Source organism: Salvelinus namaycush, chromosome 28 (genome assembly GCF_016432855.1).
Source record: "Salvelinus namaycush isolate Seneca chromosome 28, SaNama_1.0, whole genome shotgun sequence".
Lineage (NCBI taxonomy): Eukaryota > Metazoa > Chordata > Actinopteri > Salmoniformes > Salmonidae > Salvelinus > Salvelinus namaycush.
The window spans coordinates 24,195,082-24,208,579 of record NC_052334.1 but is presented as its reverse complement, the minus strand read 5'-3'; the positions used below and the strand labels follow the sequence as shown (position 1 = coordinate 24,208,579).

Genomic DNA, 13,498 nt, shown 5'->3' with positions numbered 1-13,498 from the left:
ATTTCTTCTGTCACTACTCACTTCTGTTTGTCTACCTGATTTAGTAGTTGCCCTTTGGGCATTTTGTCACTCATACCATTGTATAACATTACAGATTTCAATAGCCTGTGAATTAGGACAATTGTTTGGTATTAAAACAGTTTTCTGCAGTCAAATGACCAAATCTCCCTCTACATTTACCACTCTCACTCTGTCTCCCTCGTTTCCTTCCTGACAATGTTTTTCTGCTGCAGAAAAAACATTGGCAGGGAACGAAGGAAATGAGTGAGCAACAGGGGGGCTCAGGGTAGCATAGAATCAGAGAGTATATAAAAGGTAACTTATTCAGTGGTTCTGAGATGATGACATACGGTCTGAAATTTTGTCTTTGGGCTGTCTATTGTCAGAAGGATTTAGCCTTGGCCAATGAGAGAGGAGTAGGAGTGTGGAAATCACAGGACGCTATAGAAGGCAGTGAAGACACATCAAGGTATGGTTTAAAAATGTCTTCTGTACTTTGTGTTGCTGTTGATGGGTTTCCTTTAGTGCATTAATGTAACCGTTTCTCAGTGCTGTTTCTGTTCACGGGGGCCATTTCAGAGCCATTATCGAGCTTGTCAATTCCCGTTTCCCTCCCTGTTTTAATGAACATGTTTTCTAAGCAGATCAATACTTTATTTTTCATGTCTCACGCTTTTCGCAAATATTCTTTCGCAAATCAATACAGTCCTTGATGCGCTGCATCACCTCCTCCCCCACATGCATTTCCTGCCCCACCTTCCAAACACACAAGGTCGTCACTGCATGGTAAGACATGTAGTGGTGCTCAGCTTTAATTCCATTCATCTTATGGGCATTGCTGCAACCTTTTTCTGCCTGATCAAGGCTTTCACTAAATATTGGTATTTATTTAATATAAGCTTACAGTGAGTACGTTGTTGACCCAGGGCAAATGTAAGATGTACAATCAGGAATATATCACAGATTGTATGTAAAAACAGAGCAGTACAGCACAAAAGGTTTGCTGAAAAGGAGCACGTATGATGTCATCGCTAGCCTCTCAGCGCTCTTCTAGCCGATGAAATCGATTTAAACATTAAACCGACTCAGAACATTAGAGATGTATTATTTCAACATGGGAGCAGAGAGGTGGTTCTCATGAAACACATATCCATTCTCAGATCAGATAGTTGCAGGGTCTGTGTTAGAGTGGGGACTTTGTTTTACTGGAGATGGGGGGTTGTGTTGGCAGGGGCTTGTGTGATTACTGCTTACACTGATTTATAACTCACTTTTAATTATCTGAGGGGGACTAGAGCCTGTGCCAACAGTTACATCCTCTGATATTAAGACAGGAAAGGGAGAGGGAGCCCTCTTTGGTTACCACCCCAGCCCCTGCCCCTATTGTCTGAGACGGAGTCGGGGATTCACTCTGCCTCCTGAAGTTTCAGCAAGCCTCAGTGGACCAGGCCAGACGGATGTGTCTGAAATATATACCCAGTATGGGATCTGAGGATTTCTAATGGTAATATGAAGCCATGTTCTACTGGACATGGAAGTCTAACTAACATTCCCTGGGGACCTATAAATTAGACTGGTGTGAGGGCCACACAAATCACTGCCTCAGCCTATCTTTTCTAGGTTATCTCTCCTCTACTGTAGAAAGACACTGGCAGCTCCAGTTATAATGACTTTGTAGCTGTCTGTACACGGTACAATTTTTGACAAATATCCACACAAAATCCCAGTTGAGTATGAATTTTATAATCCTGACTTTCATTTTAGGTGTTATCCCTAATTGGATTCAGTTCGCAGTTCAACAAGTGGCCAGCGTTATCATATCTGTGATTTATAGTAATCATCATGTCATTTCCATTGAAGGGTTAGTTTATTTCTGCTGAGAACCTCGAAGGCCATTAAATCTTGGTAATGAGATTTTCATTATAAAAAGAGCAGGAGACGATTCATGGACCCTCAGAGGCTGAGCAGCGACATTACTCCCACTTCCTTCACATCCTCTCTCCTTCACATCCTCTCTCCTTCACATCCTCTCTCCTTCACATAATCAATGGAGATAACCAAAGTCAAAGGATCATGACTCTTCTGTAAATATTGTTGTTTCTAAACTCACATGGGAAAGAACTAACAGTGAGTCAGATGTGTGTGTGGTTGTATTTCTGAGGGAGCCATTCCTTATCTCTCGATTGGCTGTTTACATTCACAAACACTAAGTAAACAATATGCTCTGTCTGAAACCATCCCAGAGGAATCTTTCAGCATAGCCTGTCTGCATGGCATCTGTAACAATGCTCTCCCCCTCTCCTTTGCTCTCTCTCTCTCATCTCTTTTTCGTGCAAGAATAGCATGGCGGCTTATGTAAGGCCTAACCCCTGTATTTCGAGGCATATTGAGCCGTAGAAACTCATTGGTGTAATTTGGATAATGAATTCCGAAGATATCCCCACTGCTTTGGTAAGCCTGGTATGATCGATGCTCATGTTAATTCTACAGCCTTCTTCTTTAAATCAATATTAAGCCTTAATTCCTGATTCTGATTCATTTGTCAACCTGTGAGTTGAATTTAGTGAGGGTAGGCAGGAATGGGTGACATGACTTCATTGACGAATTAATTTGATAATGGAAATGAATAAAGAAATGATTCCATGGTATGAACATACGTCTCATGTGGAGTCTTGAAGTCTGAAGGGCGGTGTGCAACATCAACATATGTCTTTTTCATATTTTAGGGACATAAAAAGGGTTGTTGCTCACAGCAAACACACCAGAACCAAAAAAAAAACATTTGTGTTTGAAGTAACATGTTCATTACCATCATGATTATCATAAATTAGGAGTTTTGGGAGCCTGTAGAGCAGTGGTATTCAAACTTTTACAGCAGGGACCCCATTTCTTTTTCGCAGAATTTCTCACGACCCCACCTCACCCCAAATATAATGAACAACTTAAACATTGTTGCATTTACATTTTCATCTCTTATCAAAATGAAAAAATTGTTGCATTTATTCAATAAAATGTTATTTTCAAATTCTCTTTCTCAAAACATTTGTTGTCCCATACAATAATCTGTACTCTTAAATAATTAATTATTATATATTTTTGTAAATAAAATAAAATGGTGAAACACTGCAGTTCCTCGAGTTTGAATACCACTGCTGTAGAGGGAGGGGACTAGGGTGAGAAGGGTATTTTGGAGCAGGACTGTTTTTGTCTCTCATAATTATTTTTTATGTCGGTCATTAAACTGTACCTTGGGGGAGTGTTGCAGCAGCAGTCATCTCTGTTTGGGCCTTAGATTATCATCAGTGCTGCTTTTCCATTAACCTTCCTCTGTTCCCTTATCCCTTATCCCTCAGGATGCAGCAGTTTCTGCTAATCCAAACAGTTATATAAAAATGTACCCTCCCCTACGTATTCATTCGGACAGTGAGGCTTAAATATGTCAACATCTGGCTCTATACTCCAGCATTTTGGATTTGAGATCAAATGTTTCATTTGAGGCGACAGTATAACGTCACCTTTTAGTTTTAAGTTTTTTTTTTATACATTTTTGGACAAATCAACTTATAGTGTATTAAAGTAGTCATTAGTATTTGGTCCCATATACCTAGCAAGCAATGACTACATCAAGCTTGTGGCTCTATGTATTTTCAGTTTGTTATGGTTGTGTTTCGGATTATGTTTTGCCCAATAGAAACTGAATGATTAATAATTCAGTGACATTTTTAAGTCACTTTTATTGTAAATAAGAAAATAAGATGTTTCGGAACACTTCTACATTAATGTGGATGCTACCATGATTATGGATATTCATGAATGAATCGTGGATAATGATGAGTGAGAAAGTTACAGAGGAATAATGATCATACCCCCCCCCCCCCCCAAAAAAAAAATGCTAACCTTGTTATGGGGGCATGATATTTGTGCATCATTTGTGCAATCCGAAACACAATCAAAACAAACTGCAAATGCAACCAACAAGTTTGAAGTCACAAGCTTGATGTACAGTAGTCATTGCATGCTAGGAATACTAAACTTAGATTACATTTAATACGCTATGAATTAATTTGTCCAAATACTTATGACGGGTTCAAATGGGGGGACTTGTCACGGCCGTCGTCAGAAGGAGACCAAGGTGCAGCGTGGTGAACATACATTTTCCTTTATTATTGTAAATGTCACCAACAAAACAAGAAACTAAGAAACGACCGTGAAGCTTAACAGGGCTATAGTGCCACTAACAAAGATAACTACCCACAACTCCCAAAAGGAAAAAAGGCTGCCTAAGTATGATTCCCAATCAGAGACAACGATAGACAGCTGTCCCTGATTGAGAACCATACCCGGCCAAAACATAGAAATATAACACATAGAATGCCCACCCTAATCACACCCTGGCCTAACCAAAATAGAGACTAAAAACCCTCTCTATGGCCAGGGTGTGACAGGACTAGATACATAAAGTGCATTCATTTCTAAACGGTAAAACAGATATGTATGAAAATACCCCAAAATTCTGTACTTTCACCTCATATATTTCACCTCATTGGGGCGGCAGGTAGCCTAGTGGTTAGAGAGTTGCACTAGTAACCGAAAGGTTGCGAGATCAAATCCCCGAGCTGACAAGGGGAAAATCTGTTGTTCTGCCCCTGGACAAGGCAGTTAACCCACTGTTCCTAGGCTATTGAAAATAAGAATTTGTTCTTAACTGACTTGCCTAGTTAAATAAAGGTAACAAAAAACATTTGATCTCAAATCCAAAATGCTGGCATATAGAGTCAATTTAGAAGTTGTCGCTTCACTGTCCAAATAAATACATAGGAGAGTGTATGTCAAAACTATACATACCACTTTTAATGCGTTCTAATATAATATAGACTTTAGAAGACTCTTTCTCTACTTCTTCATTTATCTCTTTTTAATTTCAAAGCTATAATGCGTGTGAGGGCGTAAAAATCGTCTGTCCTCGGTTGCAACACTCACTACCGAGTTCCAAACTGCCTCTGGAAAAAATGTCAGCATAAGAACTGTTCGTCGGGAGCTTCATGAAATAGGTTTCCATGGCCGAGCAGCCGCACACAAGCCTAAGATCAGCATACACAATGCCAAGCGTTGGCTGAAGCGATGTAAAACTCGCCGCCATTGGACTCTGGAGCAGTGGAAATGCATTCTCCGGAGTGATTAATCACGCTTCACCATCTGGCAGTCCAACGGACGAATCTGGGTTTAGAGAACGCTACCTGCCCCAATGCATAGTGCCAACTGTAAAGTTTGGTGGAGGAGGAATAATGGTCTGGGGCAGTTTTTCATGGTTCGTGCTCGGCCCCTTAGTTCCAGTGAAGGGAAATCTTAACGCTACACCATACAATGACATTCTAAACAATTCTGTGCTTCCAACTTTGTGACAACAGTTTGTGGAAGGCCCTTTCCTGTTTCAGCATAACAATGTCCCCATGTACAAAGCGAGGTCCATACAAAAATGGTTTGTCGAGATAGGTGTGGAAGAACTTGACTGGCCTGCACAGAGCCCTGACCTCAATGCCATTGAACAGCTTTGGGATGAATTGGAACCCCGACTGTGAGCCAGGCCTAATCACCCAACATCAGTGCCCAACCTCACTAATGCTCTTGTGTCTGACTGGAAGCAAGTCCCCGCAGTAATGCACCAATATCTAGTGGAAAGCCTTCCCAGAAGAGTGGAGGCTGTTATAGCAACAAAGGTGGGGACCAACTCCATATTAATGCCCATGATATACCCCACAAGACATGCCACCAGAGGTCTCTTCACAATCCCCAAGTCCAGAACAGACTATGGGAGGTGCACAGTACTACATAGAGCTATGACTACATGTAACTTTATTCCACATCAGGTAACTGATACAAGCAGTAGAATCAGATTTTAAAAAACAACAAAAAATACACCTCAAGGAAGAGTGGGGACTGTGAATAGACACACACACACAGGTACAGACACACGGATACGCACACGTACATTGTAATATTGTTGTATGGTGGTATTATACATTTTGTATTGTAGATATGTAGTGGTGTAATAATGTTATATGATGTACTGTTTTATCTTTTGTTTTTTGTATAATGTAAGTGCCTTAATGTGTTTGGACCCTAGGAAGAGTAGCTGCTGCCTCGGAAGCAGCAAATGGGGATCCTAATAAATACAAATAGCAATGATTTTGGAATGAGATGTTCAATGAGCAGGTGTCCACATACCTTTAGTCATGCAGTGTACATTAAGGTAGTCATGGTTGACTGCTGAGCAGCGTATTGAAATCACTGAAGTTTGGTGGTCGGTCTCCGCATCCACTCTTGACTTCACATATCCTTTTTCCCGTTCCCGGAAACATTCAACTCTGCACCCACCCATCCACATATTTTCTTTCTGACTGGTGAGAGAAACCAATAAACTTCTGCTTTGTCAACAATGTAAATTGATATATTAAGGTTTAAATTATCATTTTTATGACTGGTCTAAAAAAGCCCACAGTAAATGCAATCAAATGGTAATATGTTACAGTATGTGATAAGTTAATGTAGAAAAGTGTTTGGTCAAACTTTGAAGACCCGAATAAATACTACAAAACTTCGTAATGTTGGGTTGTTGGGCAGATTTTGGTTAGTGTGCCAATATGGGAAGTTTCATTTCTAAGAGAGCCTTAAGTTTAGTTTCTATCTCTCTCCCACTCACACACCTCCTATTCACTCACCCTTACTCTCCCTCTTACACACTCACTCACGCACGCACGCACGCACGCACACGAACACGCACACACACACGCACACACACACACATACACATACACATATACATTCTCTCATTTTAACTCATACTCTCTCACTTACTCTACAGCACTCGTGTGAGGATGGCAGCCAGTTTCTCTCTCCTGGAAGAGGACCTGTCGTGTACAGTGTGCTATCAGATATTCAGGGAGCCAGTGATCCTGCTCTGCAGCCACAGCTTCTGCAAGGCCTGTCTGGAGGAGAGCTGGAGTAAACGGGAGACGCAGGACTGCCCAGTCTGCAGAAGGTCCTCCAGAGACCAGTCGCCTCCCAACCTGGCCCTGAGGCATGTCTGTGAGACTCTACTGAGGGAGAGGGAGATTAAGGACTCTCCTGGGCCCACAGAGGAGGCGACAGAGGGGCCCTCACAGGGTGAAAACACCAGCCACAGGGGGTTACAGGGTGTGTGTGGTTTACACTCCCAGAGGCTCCAGCTCTTCTGCCTTGAGGATGAATGTCTGGTGTGTGTGGAGTGTGTGTCGGAGCATGCAGGCCACAGCTTCTGCTCTCTCGTGAAGGCAGCAAGCCAGAGGAGAGAGGGGCTCAGACCCACACTGGAGACCTTGGAGGAGAAAATGTCTGCCTTCTGCAAAGCCAAGCTTAACTGTGACAAAATGGCTGCTCACATCGGGGCGCAGGCCCAGCTAGCAGAGAAACAGATAATGAAAGAGTTTGAGAAGCTACACTGCTTCCTGAGAGAAGAGGAGGTGGAGAGGCTAGCTGCGCTGAAGGAGGAAGAGGAGGAGAAGAATAAAAGGATAAAGGAGAGAGTGAAGGAGATAAGTAAGATGATGTCATCTCTGTCGGACACAATCAGGGCTGTGGAGGAGAAGCTGGCAGTGGATGATTTGTTGTTTCTGCAGAGCTACAAGACTATGATGGAGAGAGCACAGAGTGCGCCTAAGGACCCACAGCTGGGCTCAGGAGCACTGATCAACTTGGCCAAACACCTGGGCAATCTCAAGTTCCAGGTCTGGCAGAAGATGCAGGGGGCAGTGAAATACATGCCTGTAGTTCTAGAACCAAACACCGCACATCCCTATCTCTATCCATCTGAAGATCTGTCCAGCCTACGATCTGAAGATAAAGGACAGAGTCTCCCAGACAACCCAGAGAGGTTTGATTCATACCGTGACATCCTGGGTTCAGAGGGGTTCACTTCAGGGACACACTTCTGGGATGTGGAAGTCGGAGAAAATGATGACTGGAGGGTAGGGGTGGCCAGTGAGTCTGTTAGTAGGAAACATGGGTTAGATGAAGAAGAATGTGGAATATGGGCTGTTGGGGTAGCTAATGGTGAACCTTATAAAATGAAGAAGAAGACCCAGAGGATCAGAGTTTCGCTGAAGTGGGACAAACAGGAGGTGTCCTTCATTGATCTTAGTTCATACACACAAACCCTCAGAACATTTAATCACAAATTTACAGAGAGGATGTATCCATACTTTTATTTGTTAAATGGTCAACCACTACAGATCCTTCCAGGGAAAGTCTCTTTAAATGTGGAAAACCATGTGGAAAACCATGATATGGAATTGTTTTAAGGTGGGTATACCATGGATCATTTAGCTACTTGATTTAGAATTTTAGGATTATTTGATAAAATATTGAGTTTGGTCTTTACTGCTATGGCCCATAGAAATGCATTGAATAACACATTAATAAATGGCAAAACAGACAGTCAAAAAATAGGATAAGGTTTTGAAGTGTCTGTCCTATACAGTATCTAGGAGATACTGTTTAAGAAAACTCAGGAAATATGTATATATTTTTTACACATTTAAACCCTTTCTTTGTTGGCACAAACTATTTCCACACTTCCATAATTCTTTACAACCGGTACTGGGTTACTTTCAGATGAGTCCCGTGACACTTGTAGGGGTTGTAGAACAAAACAGAGAACACCATCGTGTCCGTGAGGGTCTCCCCTTTCCATATTAGTTTTTTGTCAAAACCGTTCGGATGCTACAGACGTTTGGTAACCTAACAGTGCAGTTCAAAGGCCAAATCTTGACCAAGACAGCAGGGAAGATTACAGGAATGACACTTCCCTCCTCTCTCCGGGATAATTTAGATGAGACCAGAAGAAAGACCAAAGTACAACGTATCTTTTCTCCTATTCTCATCAATGTTACTTTCCTTTGGTTTTGTGGCTTTTGATGCTAAACAGAATCTATCCCATTGTTATTTAAAAAATATGTTTTGAGAATTTCTGTGATTGAACTAAAGTAGATTCAGGCCTATTGTTCATTTAGAATCGTCAGCTTGCCAAACTCCTTATCAATGTGCAAGACAGGTGTCACGTTCGTCGTAACATTGAAGAGAGGACCAAGGCGCAGCGTGATATAAATACATTCTTCTAATTTATTATAACGTAACGAAGAATACTTAAACAGACTTGCAAAACAATAAACGAACGTGAAGCTATAATTTAAACAAGTGCAGACACAGGCAACTTACACATAGACAATCACCCACGACATACCCAATGAATATGGCTGCCTAAATATGGTTCCCAATCAGAGACAATGATAAAGAGCTGCCTCTAATTGAGAACCAATCTAGGCAGCCATAGACATACAAACACCTAGACTAGACAAAACCCCTAGACATGACAAAAACACCCACATCCCCCAAGTCACACCCTGACCTAACTAAAATAATAAAGAAAACAAAGATAACTAAGGCCAGGGCGTGACAACAGGACTTGTATAAAAAGGTAAATATTGAAAAAAGGCTAGTAAATTGATTTATTTCTTCTTCAATAAAAGAGACAATGGGCAAATATTTTCTGTTTTGGGTGGTTAACTTCCGGAAGATGGAATTCCAACCCTTCTAAATGACCATGCCTAGTGTTGTTGGAGCCATGGGGAATATAGGGATGAGGATGACCAGACACGGAGAATCTGCTTCGTCACGCAGCTCTGCCTCACCTTGTCTCAATCTCTCCATCCTGTCTCCTCTCCTTTCTCCACGGCCCAGTCGACTTGATCGCATCAATAGAAATCCTATTCAAACCCATACTGGAGAAGAGCTGAAAATCAATGGTTTGCATATCACCTGATTAGATCTGTGTGCGTGTGTGCCGGCTTGTTGTGTGTGGGGCATGGGGCCAGGGCCCCGCGGGCGGCAGCCCCTCTACATGGGAAACAGTAATGAGATTACCCCAGCCTCCAGGACCCCACACAGCAGACACAGTGATCAGATTAGGGAAAAGGACACTGAAACTTTTAGAAAGCTATGACTTCATCCCTGTCTGTCTGTCTGTCTGTCTGAGGGGAATGAAGCTCTCTCTCAGTAGGCCTACTGTTTTTTCTTGAGCCTTTCGACCAGTTCTCTTTTTTCTCTCTGGCGACCATGCCTCAGTGTTCCTGTATGCCTGCCGCTAAGCAAGTGTGACTGCTTTGGGAATCGTGGCGAAGCAGCTGTTGGGTGTGTAGAGGCTCTTGGCTGTCTGCGGAAGCCTGCGCTAGCTGAAGGTGTTGGCCATGGGGGGGTTGATCATGTCACTTTGATGGATTAGTGATCTCATTGCTAGCTCCAACGATTAGGTCACCGGCCCAGGAGACAGCAAACCACCTACCAGGAGATAGCAAACCACCTACTGCGAAATGCTGATGCTAGACTTGTCCACCGATTCTAAGTCACTGCATCAATGCCAAGCAGAGCTCCAGATAGTCAGAGGGCCTCCGTGAATAATAGGCCAGAGTCCCCTTAGAGAGGAAGGAAGCAGATATCATGGAATCAGTGCAACACACCCACACACAGAAACACTTACTGTAAGCTCCCAGCCCAAGTCTCTCACCACCAAGAACTGCCCTCCCTCACCATAATGAGATTCCTCTCTTCCCATGAGCCCACCTTCATTTGCTCAGTGGTGCATTCTCTGGCTGTTAAACTGAAGGATGGACTGTACAGGTTGTCTGGCTTTTATCTTTTTCCATGATTCATCTTCATCTCTCCTTTGAAAAGGAGAGGTACAGCAGTGTTTTTAGTAATTATTCCATCTGAGACAAGCAGATCTAACCAGCACAGGAGAGGAGGTAAAAAAGAATTATCATCTTATGAGGGTCTTCCCATACTTTCCTGGAGGCATGGAAACATTACTGTACCAAGAGAGATGATTGTATTAAGGTTTATGGGATATTACAGTAGAAGCTATGGCATCAGGTGGCCATGCTCTCTTCATACAGCCAAACGATGCCATGGTGACATCCATCTATCCCACACCACTTTACAGCTGGATTCACATTACATAAATGTGATTAAGTAGGGAAAACAGTTTGTTTTATTACCGCTCCAGAAATCACACAATATTGTTCTCCATAATAACCCAATTTTAATAAAGGGCCCATTTCATAAGTTGTAGCTTGTCTATTTCGACTTAAAGCTCTCTATGTTAGAGAGGAACATTTGTGTTTTTGCCATTTGTGTTTTCAGCATGTTCCTAATGACAGACCCGGTCAGATATCTGGAAATATGAACTTGCTATATTATATTGTGCAATGCCATCAAAATCAGACTGGACTGTATGCCTGGCAGCAGCTTTAAGAACATTATTCCCTTCCTTCTCCCTGTCTCTTGCGGGGTCTCTTAGAGGTCATTTTCCTACAATTAGTTGCATTAACAGCATGTACTTTCATGGAATGTTGATTTCTCTGTAATACTGTATGTAACCACACACTATAACCAGGTAACTAATTTCAAATGGTAAGTCTAATAATGTAACTGTCTGTCACAATGTAACTCTTTGTACATTTTATCCAACCTGTATTCTGGAGAAAGTACAATATATAGTATGTAAGGACATTTCACATTGATATTCATATCTTAGTAGAGAATATTTTTTGTCAGCCTGTAGTTTCTGCTCAAATAAAGCAGTTGGCATTTCCATATCGACGCCTCAATAAACAATAACTATAGCAGACAAACAATGCTGGATAGGAAACAATGGGAGGGTATACGTTAGGTGTAAACTAAAAGAAGAGGACCTCCAGCTGTGGTAAAAGCCTGGGCCATGTGAAGCAGAGGCAGCAGCATCATAAAGATCAGATGGGTGTTCTCTCTGCTTTCCATTCTCTGGGCTCCTGCAGAGCCTTTTGTCTGCATACATACACAGCTGTGGATGGATGCGTTTTATAGCCTGTGTCATGGAGAAATACACTCCTATTCTCACTGATTGCTGTCGCCTGCCGGGCATGCTTATCATGCCATTGTCATTGTTTTATTGGCGTAACGAATGGATCTGATAAGACTGCTTCTGCCAAGAACCTGCACATGCCATGTGCATATGTACAATAGCATGCTTTAGTAGTTCTGAAGTACAGCAGCTCAGGTGTAGAAATGTACAGTGTTGGTTGTTAACACGACAAAGTCTCTTTTTGTGTGTTAGAAAACAATACCGTGTTGACATATGCATAGTAGTTGATGATCATTTCATAGGAATGTTTCAGTAAATGAAATTAGTTTTGTTCCAGATCACTAGCCAAATTATTGAACTATGTTCCTAATATTGAGTTTCACCCCTTTTGCCCTCGGAACAGCCTCAATTTGTCGGGGCATGAACTCTACAAGGTGATGAAAGCTTCCACAGGGATGCTGGCTGGCCCATGTTGACTCCAATGCTTCCCACAGTTGTGTCAAGTTGGCTGGATATCCTTTGGGTGGTGGACCATTCTTGATACACACAGGAAATTATTGAGCGTGAAAAACCCAGCAGTGTTACAGTTCTTGACACTCTCAAACTACCATATCCCGTTCAAAGGCACTTCAATATTTTGTCTTGCCCATTCACCCTCTGAATGGCACACATACATAATCAATGTCACTTAAAAATCATTCTTTAACTTGTCTCCTCCCCTTCATCTACACTGATTGAAGTGGATTTAACAGGTGACATCAATCAGGGATCATGGTTTTCACCTGGATTCACCTGGTCAGTCTATGTCATGGAACGAGCAGTTGTTTTGTACACTCAGTGTATATTACAGCCTGAGAAATAGATTTGTTGTGGAGAGCCCTCTAACTGTGACTATGTTCAAATGAAGTCTTGTCTGCCCTCTTCAGGTCTAGTCAATGAATGAGAACAGCTACAGTATATCTGTATGCAGATCCTCAAGGAGATTACTGTTCTGAACTCAAACCTTCTAGAGAGTCTAGGGAATATCTTATTTGCATTTAGATTCCTTTTGATTTGGCCCATTTCTCCTGACCAGCACTCTATCAAACACTGCAGGAGTCGATTAGTCCAACTACGGCCCAGAAAGACAATTCCATAGATGGCCCCATAGAGAAGTCAAATTAGAAAATTCCTAATAAGACACAAGACATTGTCATCACCTTTGTGCACTAAACACCCATTGAATTATTCAAATAATTGTTGCTGAGGCTGCTTTCTTTTCCACCACTCACAGCTAAAGTTTTTAAATGTTATATTCAAATAAAATATAATTGTATTTGTCACATGGTTTGGAATAACATTTGTAGACAGTAAAATGCTTACTTATGGGTCCTTTTCCAACAATGCAGAGTTAAGATAATGGCAAAAAATATAAAATAAGAATAATCATGCCCAGCTGGCAAGGGGAAGTGCTGGTTGGTTTGTTTAGCTGTCCAGATAGGGCTGCACAATTAATCCAATTCACATCGAAATTGCAATATTGACATGTGCCAATATCCATATCGCAAGAGATCCATATCACATGCA

At 41.9% G+C, this 13,498-nt stretch overlaps 1 protein-coding gene across 1 annotated transcript; it reads left to right on the top strand.

The window, feature by feature from the left end:
- The first annotated feature begins 351 nt into the window (after nucleotides 1-351).
- LOC120023461 (E3 ubiquitin-protein ligase TRIM39-like) lies at nucleotides 352-9,286 on the top strand. The gene is made up of 2 exons (XM_038967480.1): nucleotides 352-469; nucleotides 6,863-9,286. Exon 2 carries the CDS (start codon nucleotides 6,876-6,878, stop codon nucleotides 8,334-8,336), a length of 1,461 nt encoding a protein of 486 aa, XP_038823408.1. The 5' UTR covers nucleotides 352-469; nucleotides 6,863-6,875; the 3' UTR covers nucleotides 8,337-9,286.
- Nucleotides 9,287-13,498: the final 4,212 nt, after the last annotated feature.

Bases quoted from the DNA above. Each gene is read 5' to 3' on its own strand.
- LOC120023461 (XM_038967480.1), top strand. From the start codon at position 6,876: ATGGCAGCCAGTTTCTCTCTCCTGGAAGAGGACCTGTCGTGTACAGTG.